Source organism: Sceloporus occidentalis, unplaced genomic scaffold (genome assembly GCF_023333645.1).
Source record: "Sceloporus occidentalis isolate IW3139 unplaced genomic scaffold, rSceOcc1.0.p SCAF_1, whole genome shotgun sequence".
In the NCBI taxonomy this organism is placed as follows: domain Eukaryota; kingdom Metazoa; phylum Chordata; class Lepidosauria; order Squamata; family Phrynosomatidae; genus Sceloporus; species Sceloporus occidentalis.
Genome location: NW_028316981.1, coordinates 276,119,913 through 276,134,574, shown reverse-complemented (window position 1 = coordinate 276,134,574; position 14,662 = coordinate 276,119,913). Strand labels below are relative to the sequence as shown.

At 41.0% G+C, this 14,662-nt stretch overlaps 1 protein-coding gene across 1 annotated transcript in view; it reads right to left on the bottom strand.

The window, feature by feature from the left end:
• ARHGEF28 (Rho guanine nucleotide exchange factor 28) overlaps window positions 1-14,662 on the bottom strand; it is a 207,083-nt gene that overhangs the window by 187,190 nt on the left and 5,231 nt on the right. Inside the window, exon 2 of the mRNA XM_089494184.1 lies at window positions 577-620. Within this exon, the coding sequence (XP_089350310.1) occupies window positions 577-609 (33 nt within the window). The 5' untranslated portion in view covers window positions 610-620. The remainder of the gene's footprint in view (window positions 1-576; window positions 621-14,662) is intronic.

Here is a 14,662-nt window from a genome sequence, read left to right as displayed (position 1 = left end):
GAATACAGTACGGTAGAATTCAAGGCTCTGTGTTTAAAAGGCTTGCTTGCCAGCAAGTATGTTTTGCAGTCTTAGATAAGTGACTGACTATATCAGTCACATAAAAGATCCCAGGTAACAGAACACATGTTCCAGGATTGTACGGTTAAATGCTAGCCACCAATGAAATCTCATTTATTTGCCATAACACTGTGTCTATCTTGGCAACAAGGAGAAGGAGAGAACATTTATATTGATAATGGAAATATTTATCTCCTGTAACTGGGATTTTTTTAATACTACAGTTTACATCTCCATTCTAAAATATGTCAGCTAAAATGACCCAGAAGAGCAATAATCTGGATCCACAATATGACAATTATGTTGTAATGACGTCAGAAGGCTAGGCTGCAACATGCATAGAAGATACTATTGCAATACTTGCTCCAATGAAACAATAGCATTCAATGGCTTAAAATCTCTCTGTCAAGCAGAGCACAGAATTTTTGGCTTCATTCATGCTGCCTCTCAATAAGGCCCTGTTCAAAACAAAAGAAAGGACCTTTGAGGGCAGAAGCCTAATGTTGGGGAACTTACATAAAGAGGTACTTCAGTGCAGCTCAGTTCCATCGTGGCAGCATCTACAAACAGAGTAAACCAAAATAATTATCACACACTCATTCAGCAGGCATTGGCACTATTCTGTGCAATGTCCAGAATCCTGCTCTAGACCTATCACCATGGCAGCAGAATGACTCCTCAAGAAATTTTCTAACATCTGTCCAAGCCTTTGCTTCTTGCACATTTCTTTATAACAAAGACAGCATAGCAGGTGCATAGATGGAACTAGGAAGAAAGCTATACTTTCCATCAATTAAAAAACAATAGATTAAACTTAAATGCATTTTCATATCATAAACACTTCATTATAGGCCCCAATAACGTTTAAAACACATATAGGAGTTGTTAATTGGCATTCTCAACAAGTAATATTTGTCATTTGCGATGTAGGTTTTAGTCAATGTACTGATTAAAGTGAGAAGCCCAAAAAAATATCAATGGCATTTGCAGACAGCCTGCCATATCAGTAGGATAGCCATCTATGGATTGGAGGTCTTATGGATTCCATCCATATTAATGAATGGAGGCACACTGATGAAGGCACCACCCATTAACTAATATGGGCTTGAGTTCTTAAGGTCTTTCTCATCTATGGGGGGGGGGGGGAGTAACCAAGCCCTCATGGATGGGAAGGTCCCTCTGTACATCCTTTTAAAATATATAGAGAGAATATATGTAACTTCTTTAAAATAAATGAGAGATTATTTGAACAAGTGAAAATGTAATACCAAGCACTGATTGGAGAACTAAAACTTCCTGATGTAGTTTTCCTTACTGTGTAGAAAGTAGTGACATAATATATGATCTGTGCATTTTTCACCAAATCTGCATTTACCAAAAATACCTTACCAAGCCCTCTGCATAACTATATACAGAGCTGAAAAAAACCAGGATAGATATCCATAATACATAACTAACTGCTTGCAAACTGTGACAAACTAACAAATTGTAAAGCTGAATTAATAAAATAGGAAGTTACATTAATCAACTTCAATAGGCTTCCAGTTTAAATTAATGCAATATACTACTTCATTTTTCCTTTTGTCTCACAGTCCCATTCCCATTTTGCAGAAGCTGTTGCACTGCTTCAACAAAGCTTCATTTGTCAAATAACAGGTCTGAGTGTTTGGACTGCAAGTAAAGGTACTTGAAGGCACTAGATACTGCCTGGATTTAGAAGCTAAGTAGGGTCAGCCCTCATTGGTACATGGATAGGAAATAGTCAAGGAATATGAGGGCTGTAGGCTGTATTTCAGAGGAAAGCAACCCACTTCTGAGTATTCCTTACCTAAGAAAACCCAACATGGGATTGCCATAAGTTGATAGATGACTTGAAGGTGTACACAAAGCTTCTAAGAAATAAGCAGAGGTGGAGTGAAGCATGAGCCTCTTGTCTGTACCAACAAAGTATCTTAACCTCTTTCTTCCAGATACATGATTCCCAAACTCTGGTCCTCCAGGTATTTTGGACCTCAGCTCCCAGAAGCCTCAGTCATCTTGGCCAATAGTCTGGGATTCTGGGAACTGAAGTCCAGAACACCTGGAATACCAGAGTTTTAGAATCACTGTTTGTGAAGAGGGGGAGAAAGGGAGGGTTGAATGGGCAAAGGAAGAGGAAAGAGGGGGAAGGGAGGACCCAGGGGAAGAGGCAGGTTGGGAAATGAGGAAGACACCACAGCTGAGTACTGGGAGGAAAGAGTCGCAATTGGCGCCAGGAAGGCGGCTGGAGGCGGGCCCTGGGGAGGAGGCTGATATAAGGCCTAGAGAGGTAGAGGAGGGGAGGAGTGGAGCACGCAGAAGAGGGGCTCGAGGAGGCATCAGGGGACGCAGAGAGGGGAGCAGAGGCCCGACCCTTAAGGCTCCTGACGCCTACCTTAACTCTCCCACGAGGGCTGGGAAGGTAAGGGCAGGGCCCTGCCACCCATCCATTCCAGTCAGCCCAAGAGGCCGTGGGACGGAGAAAAGTGAGCCGTTCAACCCAGAGGCGGGCCGCAGTGTGGGAGTTGAAGAAAGGACAGAACCCACGTGGTGGGAGTGGCGGAGTAGGGGCCGCCCAGGAGTAACTGCAAGCCCCAGCCCCGGACCGGGGGAGGAACAGGTACAGGTGGGACTAGCCTACCGCCCGTCTCGCCCCAGTGGGCCGGCACTCGAGTAAAGCCAGTTGGATAGCCTGTTGAGAGGGAGAGCTGTGAGGCCAACAGCGACCCAAACCCAGTGCAGTAACTTGGGTGAGGGAAGAAGGCTCCTTGAAGAATTTGGGGTTAAACCTAGAACTGTTATAATAAAGGTGATTTGTTGTTGCAACTGCCTTGGGACTGCAGTGTGGATCATTGAGTAGTGACTTGCATTGTTGCCATGGACCCTCAGAGGGTACTACCACCTATGGGACCCCCAGCCCCGCCCACACTGTTCCAGATGATTAGTTTGAGAGGAAGATTTATAATCCATCTTTTCAACACCAGACATTTTCTTAGAAAGTTGTATCCAATCTAGTTAATTTTTCTGGGGGAGTGGGAGAGACTAGTGGCCCTTAGTATCTCTCAATATTAACTAGACCAGAAACTTCTGGCTTGCCAGGATCAGTTTAACATATGTTGCTCTTACTTCACACATCCACAACACTACCAAGATGTGCTCACAATCACACCTGGTTTCGTTGTTTGATGTTGCATGCTGAGACACTTACTCACAAGTAACCCCACAAATGCAAATATGTAAGAGCAATACAAGAACCTACTGTAACAAGGAAAGTCTTATGAGAAAGCATAGAAGAACTGAGCACAGCCTTGGCCAAATGAACATCCTACAGAGGTAAGAATTGCTTTCAGTTCTGTTCCTACTAATAACAGAAGTAGACGTCCTTCCCAGCTACTGTATAACTTTGAAAGGAAAACATAAGAGTTGTGGAATATAGCACCCATATTCTGCATCCCTGCTATAAGGCAGTTTCAGATTTTACCTTCCTTGCTTATACTTATATGGGAGGAGGAGAGCCTTCCCTGACATTTGGAGCACAGTGCAAACAATCTTTCAAATGACAACTAAGCATTTAACGGAAAGAAATAATTCCTATCCTGTAACAGTTGAAATTATAAGAGCCTGCAGTTTCTTACATTCAGAGAATCCCTAAAGAGCATCCTTTATTCCTCGTTTAAAAAAAAAAAAGATATGAAACCTAGTTATGTCCCTTACTACAGTCTGCATTTTTCCCTTCATAAAATGGTTTAATGTGGCAATGATTTGATCAAACTTGGCACAGCTGGTTTGCCTACCTAGTTGCCTTGTAACAGTATAAACTCCTGTAGTGCACTTTCGTAATTTATACACCCATGCCCATCCCCAAATGGGAATTTTCCACAGACCTGAATTCTTAAGGAATTCAGTTAGAAGGAACTAGTGTTCCAGCTTCGTTCCAATTTAGCATAAGTCCAGACCAATTTGGAGATTTGGTAAGCTGTCTTTCTCTGTGTGAAGAGTACATTACAAGGACATGCGGGACAGTCTCTAAGTTCTTGCAGCTTGGCATTCACCAGTTGTACCCCACACACACACACACACACACACACACCCCTCCATGTCCAATCTTTAAAGTGACCCAAGACCCTTTAAGATACTTCAGGGTCCCCACCAAAGCCAGAGTCATTCCTGATATTTGGTCTCCCTTGGAGACATCCTAGAGATTTCATCCATCAGCACAGGTATTTGGAAATCAATGTTTGCTTTATCTAGCACAGGAACCACTTCAGAAAAATATACTGAAATAGAAATTTAAAAATCAAACACAACAAGGATTGTGTGCATACCTCAGTCTGCAAGGAAATCACTAAATGAGTTACCAAGTGTAGAATTCAGCTTCCTAAACTTTATTTTAGAAGAGAGTGAACAGTAGATTTCTAGCTGGAATAGATATGTTTCAAAGTGTGTTGCTGATGTCTGGTAAAAACCTCAAGAAACCAACAGAAGACTTCCAATGGGATTGGACTGGACTAGCAAGAAATAGTCACAAGTGGTTCTGTCCTCTAAAATATAGCCTACACCACTTAGCATTCACTGGAAGTCTCTCATCCAAGTACTAACCAGAGTTGACCCTGCTTAGCTGCCAAGATCAAATGGAATCCATTGCCTTTAGGATATTTGGGCTGATGGCTCCCTGGTGACTTGGCAAAATTATACAAAAAGATTCAAATTTGCCTGATTTGGACAGCTGTGCTGAATTCAGCTCTTTCTGATGCAAAATATGGATCACTTTGGCACAGAATGTTTGTTTGTTTAAAAAAAGGAGTGCAAACCACTATAAACATAGCATCAGCAAAGCAAAATTGGCAGATAAGAGACAGGAAAAGTTGGTTTAATAATATCTCTTTTTGTCTTTAATTATTCTCCGATCAGCCTGGATGTAAATGTTATAATCAATTTATATTACATTATTACACCGAAAACCTTACCAGAATGAAGGTGAAAATTCTACGTAATTTCATTCCTCCTTGTTTTGAGCTTTAGAGAGAAGGAAACAGCTTCGTTATTTTTTCTTATTCACCAAACCCATATTTCTTCTCTTCCTTGCTGTTTCTCCACTCACCATTATGATTTGAACTCCTCCCCTTCCCCCTTTTTCTTCTAATTCCCGCATGGATCTCAGCAAAAGTCCCAGAGTTAAGAGCTTCTAAGTTCAGTTTCTTGAGGTAGATGAGAACCCTCTACATCAGAAATGTGGGGAAAGTATTCTATGGGCTGCATGTAGACCCACTGCCCTTTTTGGCAGCCTCCCAAGCCCCGTGACATAACAATGAGAAAATGGCAGAAGGATGAAAAAAACATGCTAAAATAGCCCAAATCACCCAAAAATGGTTTGGCTAGCTTGGGGTCTCTCTGCCCCCTAAGCCCTAAAAACACCCACCACTCATAACTAGACAGTGCGGGACAAGGAACATGAATAACGGGTGAGGATCATGGGGGTAGAGGTTGATTTTATGGAAGGGGGTGCCAGGAGGTGGTTCTGTTGTTCAGTATGGAAACCACACCTCATTTGGGAGTAAAGAACAAAAGAGCAGTAGAAACATACAAGTCAGGGCTAGCGCTAAATTCCACTAAACCAGCAGCAAACTAGAGCCAAAAACTTGGTATTTTTAGGATATGACAGAGTGTGGGAGGAGAAACATCCATAGCAAACTGTGAGATCCTGCAACAGAAAGCCCTGACACTTACTGGAACTACTGGGCAGTCTAAAGGAACCAGTATGATTAAATGGTGTGGAGAAGATCAGTTACGGAGATTGCTAACATCAAAAATCTCCTTAATCTAATTCATCCCAACAGAGCTATTCTTGTATAAGTGGTTTGCATCTTGCTGTCTAAACTATGCTATTCGCCAGCCCTGAGAGGACTAACAAAAAGTAAGAAGCAGTTTTCCTAAAACTGGGCAAAGAATCAACTAGACAATTTAAAATTTGTTGGCTCTTTAGCATTTAATAAATAATACTTGAGAAATGTTAATGTTAAATTTCCAAGTTAATTCAATCGCTTTCATTTAAAAAAAAATTAACTTGTTCCTTTCCACTGGCAAATCTCCAACTTAAGTCATAACTTGATGGTAATTTGTTAGCTATCACTGATCATGAAATACAATAAAATGACATTCTGTCCTAACTCTCAATACACAGGAATTCTCGCTGGGATCAGAAAATTCCCCACAACTCACTAAATGCAAGCTCTTTTCATTTTTAAATTCTGGTGCATGAAGGTTAAGCTTACAGTTTTCAGCCATTCAGATTCCTTTCTTAAGATATGCACTAGTGGCACTTTAAAATGATGAGATACTTGTCTCCATGGTTGGCCCACAATGCTGGTTTGTCCAAACCATTCCACCTCGCACCCCCCTTCTAAATACATCCTGGCAGTGAGACAGACAGGCAAGAGCCTTTCTTATATTACTCTGGCTGCATCTCAAGCAGCCTTAAGCTTTATGAAACACTCTGGGGAACATGTTGTATGTCTTCCACACAAAAGGTCAGTAACCATTGTTTTAAAACATACTCATTATTTCCTTTAAGCAAGCCCTGTTAGAGTCACAAATTAATAACAGTATTTCCTGAAAGGGACGTGCAACAGGATACATAATGGATCCTCTTTGGCTTCCTGCTCTTGTATAAGACCTTGTTGTCATCTTAAAAAAAATAGTAGAGTTGGGCTTTCAGCTGGTTATAACCACATAAAGTACTAAAAATTATCTAGGATGGCTTGCATCAGAGATAAAGTAAAGCTGAGGATTTTAAAAATTGTTTCCTAAAGCTCTCAATGCTATTCTTTATCTGAGCTTTGAAATAATTAATTGTAAATTATGAGTTACTTATCCTTTCTTTCTTTCTTTCTTTCTTTCTTTCTTTCAGTAATAGCTAATTTAATGTTACATAACAAAATATTACCCCTTTTTTACAACTATGTTTTAAGGTCCATCTTCTCTCCACAGTAGTCTGTTTCATAAAAAAATGAATTGTTCAAAAGAATCATGGGATCTATAGTTTCCTCGTTGTACTTCGAAAGCATCAGGTGGCCTGTGAGGTGACAGATTGAGGATCAGATCAGTTTTATTTTATAGTGCAGACAGGCATTCAGGGTATCAGAACTGTAGTTCAAGGAGTGCTCCAGAAGAGAATTCTAATTACTTCACCAAACAACAAATTTCAAGATTCCTTAGGATGTTGTTATGACAATTGTTATGACACTGATGTAAGAGCTTAGGGCTGTTAGAGCTTCCATTGCTTTTATAGTAACAGAGGTTCACAGTCTCACTGATTGGATGCATTTGGTACCACAAGCCAGCAGCTTGCAACATTTTGATTTTTACAGTAACTAAAAAGTAACTATATTCAGGGGTAGCCATGTTGGCCATGCAGCAAAATACAACAAAATCCAAATATCCACAAGCAGTGAGACCATTATAGACAGAACCTGAGATGCTGTCAGTTAAGATGGCATTGAGGGGATTTCAATGCAGGCAGAGACCACTCCCCTTATTGGCCAAGTGAGGACTAGAGGCAAAGAGCAAAAGGACAGAGACATTTGGATCTCAAGAGAAGTTACTTTTCTGTTGCTAATGGGAGTTGAAATTTTATTTTCTGTCTTCTGTTGTTCTTTATCTCTAGTCTTCACATGCCTAATAAAGAAAGTTGGAATGAGAATTGAAATCCCTCAGTGCCATCTTAGCTGACAACATCTCAGACAGAATGTAGAACTGTGACTCTAGCATCATCACACTTTTTCTCCTCTATGATTTTTAACATCTTCGCCTGATGAAGAAGCCTGTGAAGCTTCAAAAGCATTCATAATATATTTTATACTTTGGAACTGGATCAATAACAGTGCAACTGTGGATTTTGGATTTTGTTGTAAAAAGTAACTATGTGGTTACTTCTGAACAAGAGGGTGGAGAGATTTTTAAGAGCGATTATCACTGTAAATATCTGCTTGGGCTGGGCTTGGAATCACAACAGTAACAAATCAGTTGTTCAAAGTGTTTCCAAGCTCACTTCTTTATTATGCTAACCTTCTTGGCATGCATTAGCTGTAGCATATGAGAAAGTTCCCCACCAGGAAAGCCTCAAAAAGATATCTCTGCCTGCCTGAAAGTGTAAAACAAAAAGGATTGTGTCAACATACTGAACTAAAACAGCTTGAAGAGGGTGAGGGAGGATTTTGTTAACAAACCATTTTTAGTTTGCACACCATAGAGAGAAGACTGATTAAGCAAAGTACACGACATGTAATAATGCTTGGCAAAGTGATGGTTGGACACACAGATTAACTTTATTTATCCTTCCCTCGTCCCCTCAGAAACATTTGAGCTGCTATTGTTTGCAACCCTGTATTAACACCTACCACCTGCCAGCTGCTTTCTAAACACGAAGGAAAAACACAGTTATTTAGCACTATGCCACAGTGAAATTAAAATAACTGCAGAGGGGAAGTAAATATAGGCTATTCCAAACTATTTTTAAAAATACTATTCCTTGGATTAAGTAGATCAAAAAGACTGCTTGCAGAAGAAATACATAAAGGATGACATCTAATAAAATCTTTCCAATGTTGAAATTTCTCCCATCAATGAAAATGGAGAAACAATTCTCTCTCTACAGCCCCTGCATATTTTCAATTTTTTTCTCCAGGGTCTCACTAGAGTAGTTTCAGGGGGCTGGGTGCACAGCATGCAGGAGAAAGTGAGAAAAACTTGTTTTTCACAAGCAAGAAGCCAAAAAGCTATTTATTATTATTATTATTATTAAAGTTGCAGCAATTCTTTCCTAAAGTCGCCTAGTCATACACATTAACATATGCAAATATTTTATTGGGAGCAAGCTTCTGGCAGAATCTGTAGGCACCTGAGTAAATGTCTAATTCACTAATGCTCTTTGGACAACTTTGGACAACTTCATCTGTGCTTTACAGCACAGATTCAAAGCAACCAGTAATATTTGTTCTACATTTTATTCAGTCCTAAACTTTTTGACACCAGAGCTTGGGGAACTGGAAGAAGATCCACAAGTATCCCACAATTTTTTCTAAGAATCTTACTTATGAAAGGTTGCACCTGAAAAAAAAATCAAGACAATAGTTTTTTTGGGGTTCTTTGGGCTATGAAGCCATGTTCTAGAAGAGTTTTTTCCTGACGCCAGGAAAAAATTCCTCTAAAACACGGCCTCATAGCCCAAAAAAAGCCACCAAAAAACTATGGATGGCAACTGTGAAAGCCTTTGACCACATCTTCAAGTCAAGCTTTTAAAAAAGAATATGAATGACTCCATCTCTGAGGAGTGCTGTAGTTGTGTATTCCTTCATGCCAGAGGGCTGACTAGATGGCCCTTGGGTCCTGCCAACTCTATGATGCCATAATTACACCTCATCTATAAATAATTAAGGAGATTTACAAAGAATAATAGTAACTAATTTTCACTAGTGTGCATAGCCCTACATATTTCTTGCATACTGGCAGAAACTAAGGCAGAAGCTGAAAAAAGTTTCAGCAGTCTAGCATTCATCCAAAACTGCAAATGCCCCACAATGAGGCAATAACAGTTAAGCCACCTAGTCATCTTGTCTACTGAATGTGAATTTGCAAGCCAATTCCTTATTTTATAATAACTTCAAAGTTACCTGCTATAATGTTTAGAGTTACTTGTAATTAACCTTTTTGGCAATAACTGGTCTAATGTAATGCAACAAGAGAGAACATCACTTATTTTGTGATATAACTATAAATATGTTTTAAGGTGCATCTCTGCACTATACCATTATCTGTTTCATATCACTTTTATTGTTCAAAGGAATTCTGAAATCTGCAGTTTTATTGAACTTAGAAGAGACCAATGTTGGAAGGTACCAATGGCATAATGTTATTGGTCCAGTAGAATTTTTTAAAATTATGGGACTGACAATATAATACTTCCATTAATGACCAAAGAGTTACAGAATGGCTAGTAAACATACAGAATACTCAGGTTGGTATCATTATTAAAAGTCGCAAAAACAGGCATTTATCAGAAACACAGAATATATAACAATAATTTAAAAATTAAATTAAACTTTTTTCATGTTTCATGAGGCTGTATGTATAGGATGAAGGATTATGTTATCAGTCAGGGTGGCAGTATTACAACTTTGTACTAAAAGTAAAAGTTTTCCCTTGACATGAATGTCTAGTTGTAACCAACTGTAGGGGACGGTGCTCATCTCCGTTACTAAGCCAAAGAGCCAGCATTGTCCAAAGTTGACTCTGTGGGGTCATGCAGCCAGCATGACTGCACAGAATGCTGTTATCTTCTCAACGAAGTGGTACCTATTTATCTACTTGCATTTGCCTGTTTTCAATCTGCTAGCTTGACAGAAGCTGATACTAGTGGCAGAAGCTTACCCCATCACGCGGCACTTGGACCTCGAACTGCCTCCAACCTTACGATCATCAGAATTGGCATCTTAACCATTAAGCTACAGCATCCCTTAACTTTGTACAGTCGGCCCTCCACATTTGTGGGGGTTAGGGGCACAAGATCCATGTGAATGTGGAAAAATGGCACATAACACACACACACACACATGCAGAAGCCAGTTAAAGGGATGGGTGGGCAAGGCAGGAGGGCCAGGCGTGTGCATTCCTCTCTTTCCCCTGCCCTCTAGTCCCTTTAGCTGGCTCTGGGCAGATGGGTGACTGCTTTTCCCAGGCACTAATCTGTCCAAGGAAAAGGCTTGGAGGGATGGATCCATCCCCTCCCCTTTCCCAGATGGATCAATGCCTGAGGAAGGCAAAGGTCTGACCAGGAAAGGGGTGCGCTTCATGCACACACCCTTTCAGGCTTCTCTTTCCCAAAGAGAAAAGACCAGGAGGGAGGAGGAGGAGGAATGCATGCACCTGCAGCCTTGACCTCACAAAACCACGAGTGTCAAAGCCCCATATGTGGAGGGCCAAGTGTACTAGGCTCCTCAAAATTATGCTTGGGCCTTGAGAATAAGTATTCACACTAAATCAAGGACTGTCCTCTAAATCAGAAAAGGGACAGAAAAGAGATTTAAATTGGGAGCAAAAGGTTCTCTCTTGGATGTAAACAAGATTACATTTTTAAAAAGCAGCACAGCAAACTATTATTTAGAACCAATTATAATGATTATATCAGTGTTATCGTCATTTTTAGACATTTTAAGGAAAGAAATCTGTACCTTTATTACGCATAGCTCGTGTTGAAGCCTCCTTGATTATTTATTTTAAAATACAACTACAGTATGCAAGAACAATGCTGCAGGTTACAGTTTAGGATTAATCGCACATGGCCTAAAACACAGAAGTTATATATACTCTCTTCCACTCTCAAATCAACAACCCTCTTAACTGTTAGTAATGATTGGATGTTTCTCAGTGTTATTAAATGCTTATGCTGGGGAGGGGGGGGGAAGAGGGCGAGGTAAAACAGTAACTTAGAAGAATTGTATTTCCAAATGTTTAGTTTTAGACTTCTTGTTGAGTTTTAGGAAGAACATATCAGTGTACCAAAATGCCATACAAATGTGGCCTTCTGTAAACAAGTGTGAAATATGATATTAGGAAGAAGATGCACCATCCTGGAAACTGCGTTTTTCTCCTTTTTAAAGTAACATTTTAATCTGTAAGTCTAAAAGCACATAGAAAATACCAGAAGCAAGCACAGTACCTGGGATAACCACTTAGCCATTACTAGAGAAATGCATTACCAAGGACAAAATATATTTATAGACAAATTCATATGATAGATAGATGATAGATGATAGATAGATAGATAGATAGATAGATAGATAGATAGATAGATAGATGCAAATTCTGAAATAAGCACAGTAATTTCAATAAAAATCTCATAAATCTTATCTCATCAGCAGTGGATAATGACATACGAAGAGATCTACTAGTTCAAAGCAAAGCCTGTCTTATCTTCAGAGGCTGTAATAAAACACTAAGTACAAGGAAAGGTTGATGCTGCAGCCTCAAGTTGAATTCCATCTCTACATCTATCTCTGCCTCCATTTCTATTGTATTAAGAACTTCCAGGAAGAAACTCTGCTAGAACATGGCCACATAGCCCGAAAAACCCACAAAAAACTAAGATGAGAGAGACTGCCTGTAAATAACTAACAGGGTGTCCCACAAAGCTGGGTTCTATGCAGGAATGGTGAGAAAAAAGCCATTGGTTTTTTTTTGTTTTGTTTTTTAAAAACAACAGCAGCACTATCAAAGCCCATTTGAAATTTGCAAAAGGGAATGTAGGAAACAGCAAATGTGGGAAAAACTGAATGCTGATGACACCCAAATTTATTTCTCTACGTCGCCGACTGCTGCAGTGACTAAGGATGGCATCTCTCCTCTGGATGCCTGCCTTGGGTCGGTAATGGACTGAAAGAGGGAAAACAAACTCAAGTTCAGAGAAAACGGAGGTGCTCGTGATAGGTACCCCAAATCCAGGGATGGAGCTTTGTTAACCAGTCCTGGACGGGGTCACACTTCCCCTAAAGGATGAAGTTCACAGTTTGGGAGTACTCCTGGATCCATCTCTACAGTTGTCATCTCAAGTAGATGTGATGGCCAGGAGTACTTGGTACCAACTTCGGTTGATACGCCAACTGTGTCCCTACCTGGACAAAAAGGACCTTGAAGCAGTGGTACATGCACTGGTAATCTCTCGTTTGGATTTCTGTAATGCACTCTTATTATTAGCCTTGCTATGTGCAGTGCAAAGCCAATAGCACTCATTGCTCTTAGAACACTGTCTCCTCCCTAAGGTATGGTGTGGTTCTCCTTCTGGAACAGTGAAACTGGTGGACTGCACAGAGAGGGAGAAGCTGGAAAAACTGTCTCTCACCTTCTTCACAACAATGGAACATTCTGATCAGCACTCAACAAATTATCCTGCCAGCAGGGAAGGAGAATGCTGGATCCAGGCAATACAGCAGTCATCCTAAACCAAGATTCTACTGAGATGTCTTGCTTTCTGTCCAGATGCTAACTATGAATGGACCCACAGAAATTTTAACAAGTAGTTTATCCCCATTACTTATTATGGCACTTGACAAGCAATACATTGTTATCAGTGGCATCACTAGGGAAGTGCAGGGGAGTGACCCACACAGGATGACACTCCAGAAGAGGGGTGACATTCAGTCAGGCCCTCCTCCCATTGTGGCCCTCCTAGGGAGATCCCCACCGCTGCAGCAAAGGAGAATGCTGGGCAACCCTCTCCTGGTTTGCGGCAGCAGCGGAGGCCTCCTCATGAAGATTTGTCTACCACCAGAGCAAAGGAGAACACCCTTCTATCTGCCACCAATACCCCCAACATCCTCCACACACACCAGGTGACACCAAGGATCTGTTCCTCCATGAATTTGTCTAGGACTTGAAGACTTTGAAAACCTGTGACTTCAGCAGTACATATCATTCCTTCACTGATACAGGACACAACTATTGTATACAAACATTGGGTTCACAATCACTACAGAAAAGCCAGATTAAAAAGAAGCTGAAGGTAACCACTCTTTTCAAACCTTCAACCCTACATATAAATGCCCTGATGCAAGTCCAGTCCCAAAGGAGTGCTCCATCCTAACCCTAACCCTAAAGTGGTGTATAAATACACTGGTGCAGGTACACTTTTAAAAAGGATGGAGCCGGCAGTTGGGGCAGCAATACAAAAAAGGGAAAGTGTGACACCTCCAACGGCTATGAGTACAACATACACAAACCACACAATCCAAGATGGGGCATGGGGTGAAGGGGGGGTGAAGGGGGCATGTAGGGGGGGACAGGATTGTGCATTGGCAGTGTTTTATTGGGCACAACCATATTCTGATGCCCAGTGGAGGGTCACAGGTGTGACTGTGTGCACAATCAAAAGGGGTGGCCATCCAATGGGATGGCATCTAGGCAGGAGGCAGTTGCTTACAGTGTGTTCCTGTGATGGTGTGCATGGATGGTGGGGGAAAACAGCAGTGCAACTTGAGGTCGCACTATACAGTCATGACGTGTGCATGCGGGCTGCCTTGGAAGCAGGTGGTGCGATCAGCGGGATCTTGACCCACTCTCAGAAGCAGCCGCTTCGTGCCACTGTTTCCTGCCCATCAGCTTGACCCCTGGGTGACCTGGATCACACTCTCTCAGCCTCAGGGGAGGGCAAATGTAAACTTCCTTTGAACAAATCTTGCCAAGAAAACCCCAAGACAGGCCAGAAACCACTTGAAGGCACACAACACACACACGCAACAGAGTTGATGTATTAGTGTATCACATTTACATAAATTTCACTGACTGAATGGCTCTACTCCAATCGAGGCTAACAACTGGAATTCAGCCATTACGTACTTCTGAATTTACTATACATATCTATTACTTTTGGATCAGTCTCTGCTTTCCCTATGGTCCTTCATAGGTAAACCAGACTTGGATCAAGTAGACAATTGTTCTAAGTAAAACAAGATGCATAGCCAAATGTCCTCACTCCTGCACATACCATAGTTCCAGTTAGTATTATGCTTTCCTGACTGCTGTTTTTAGAAGAAAA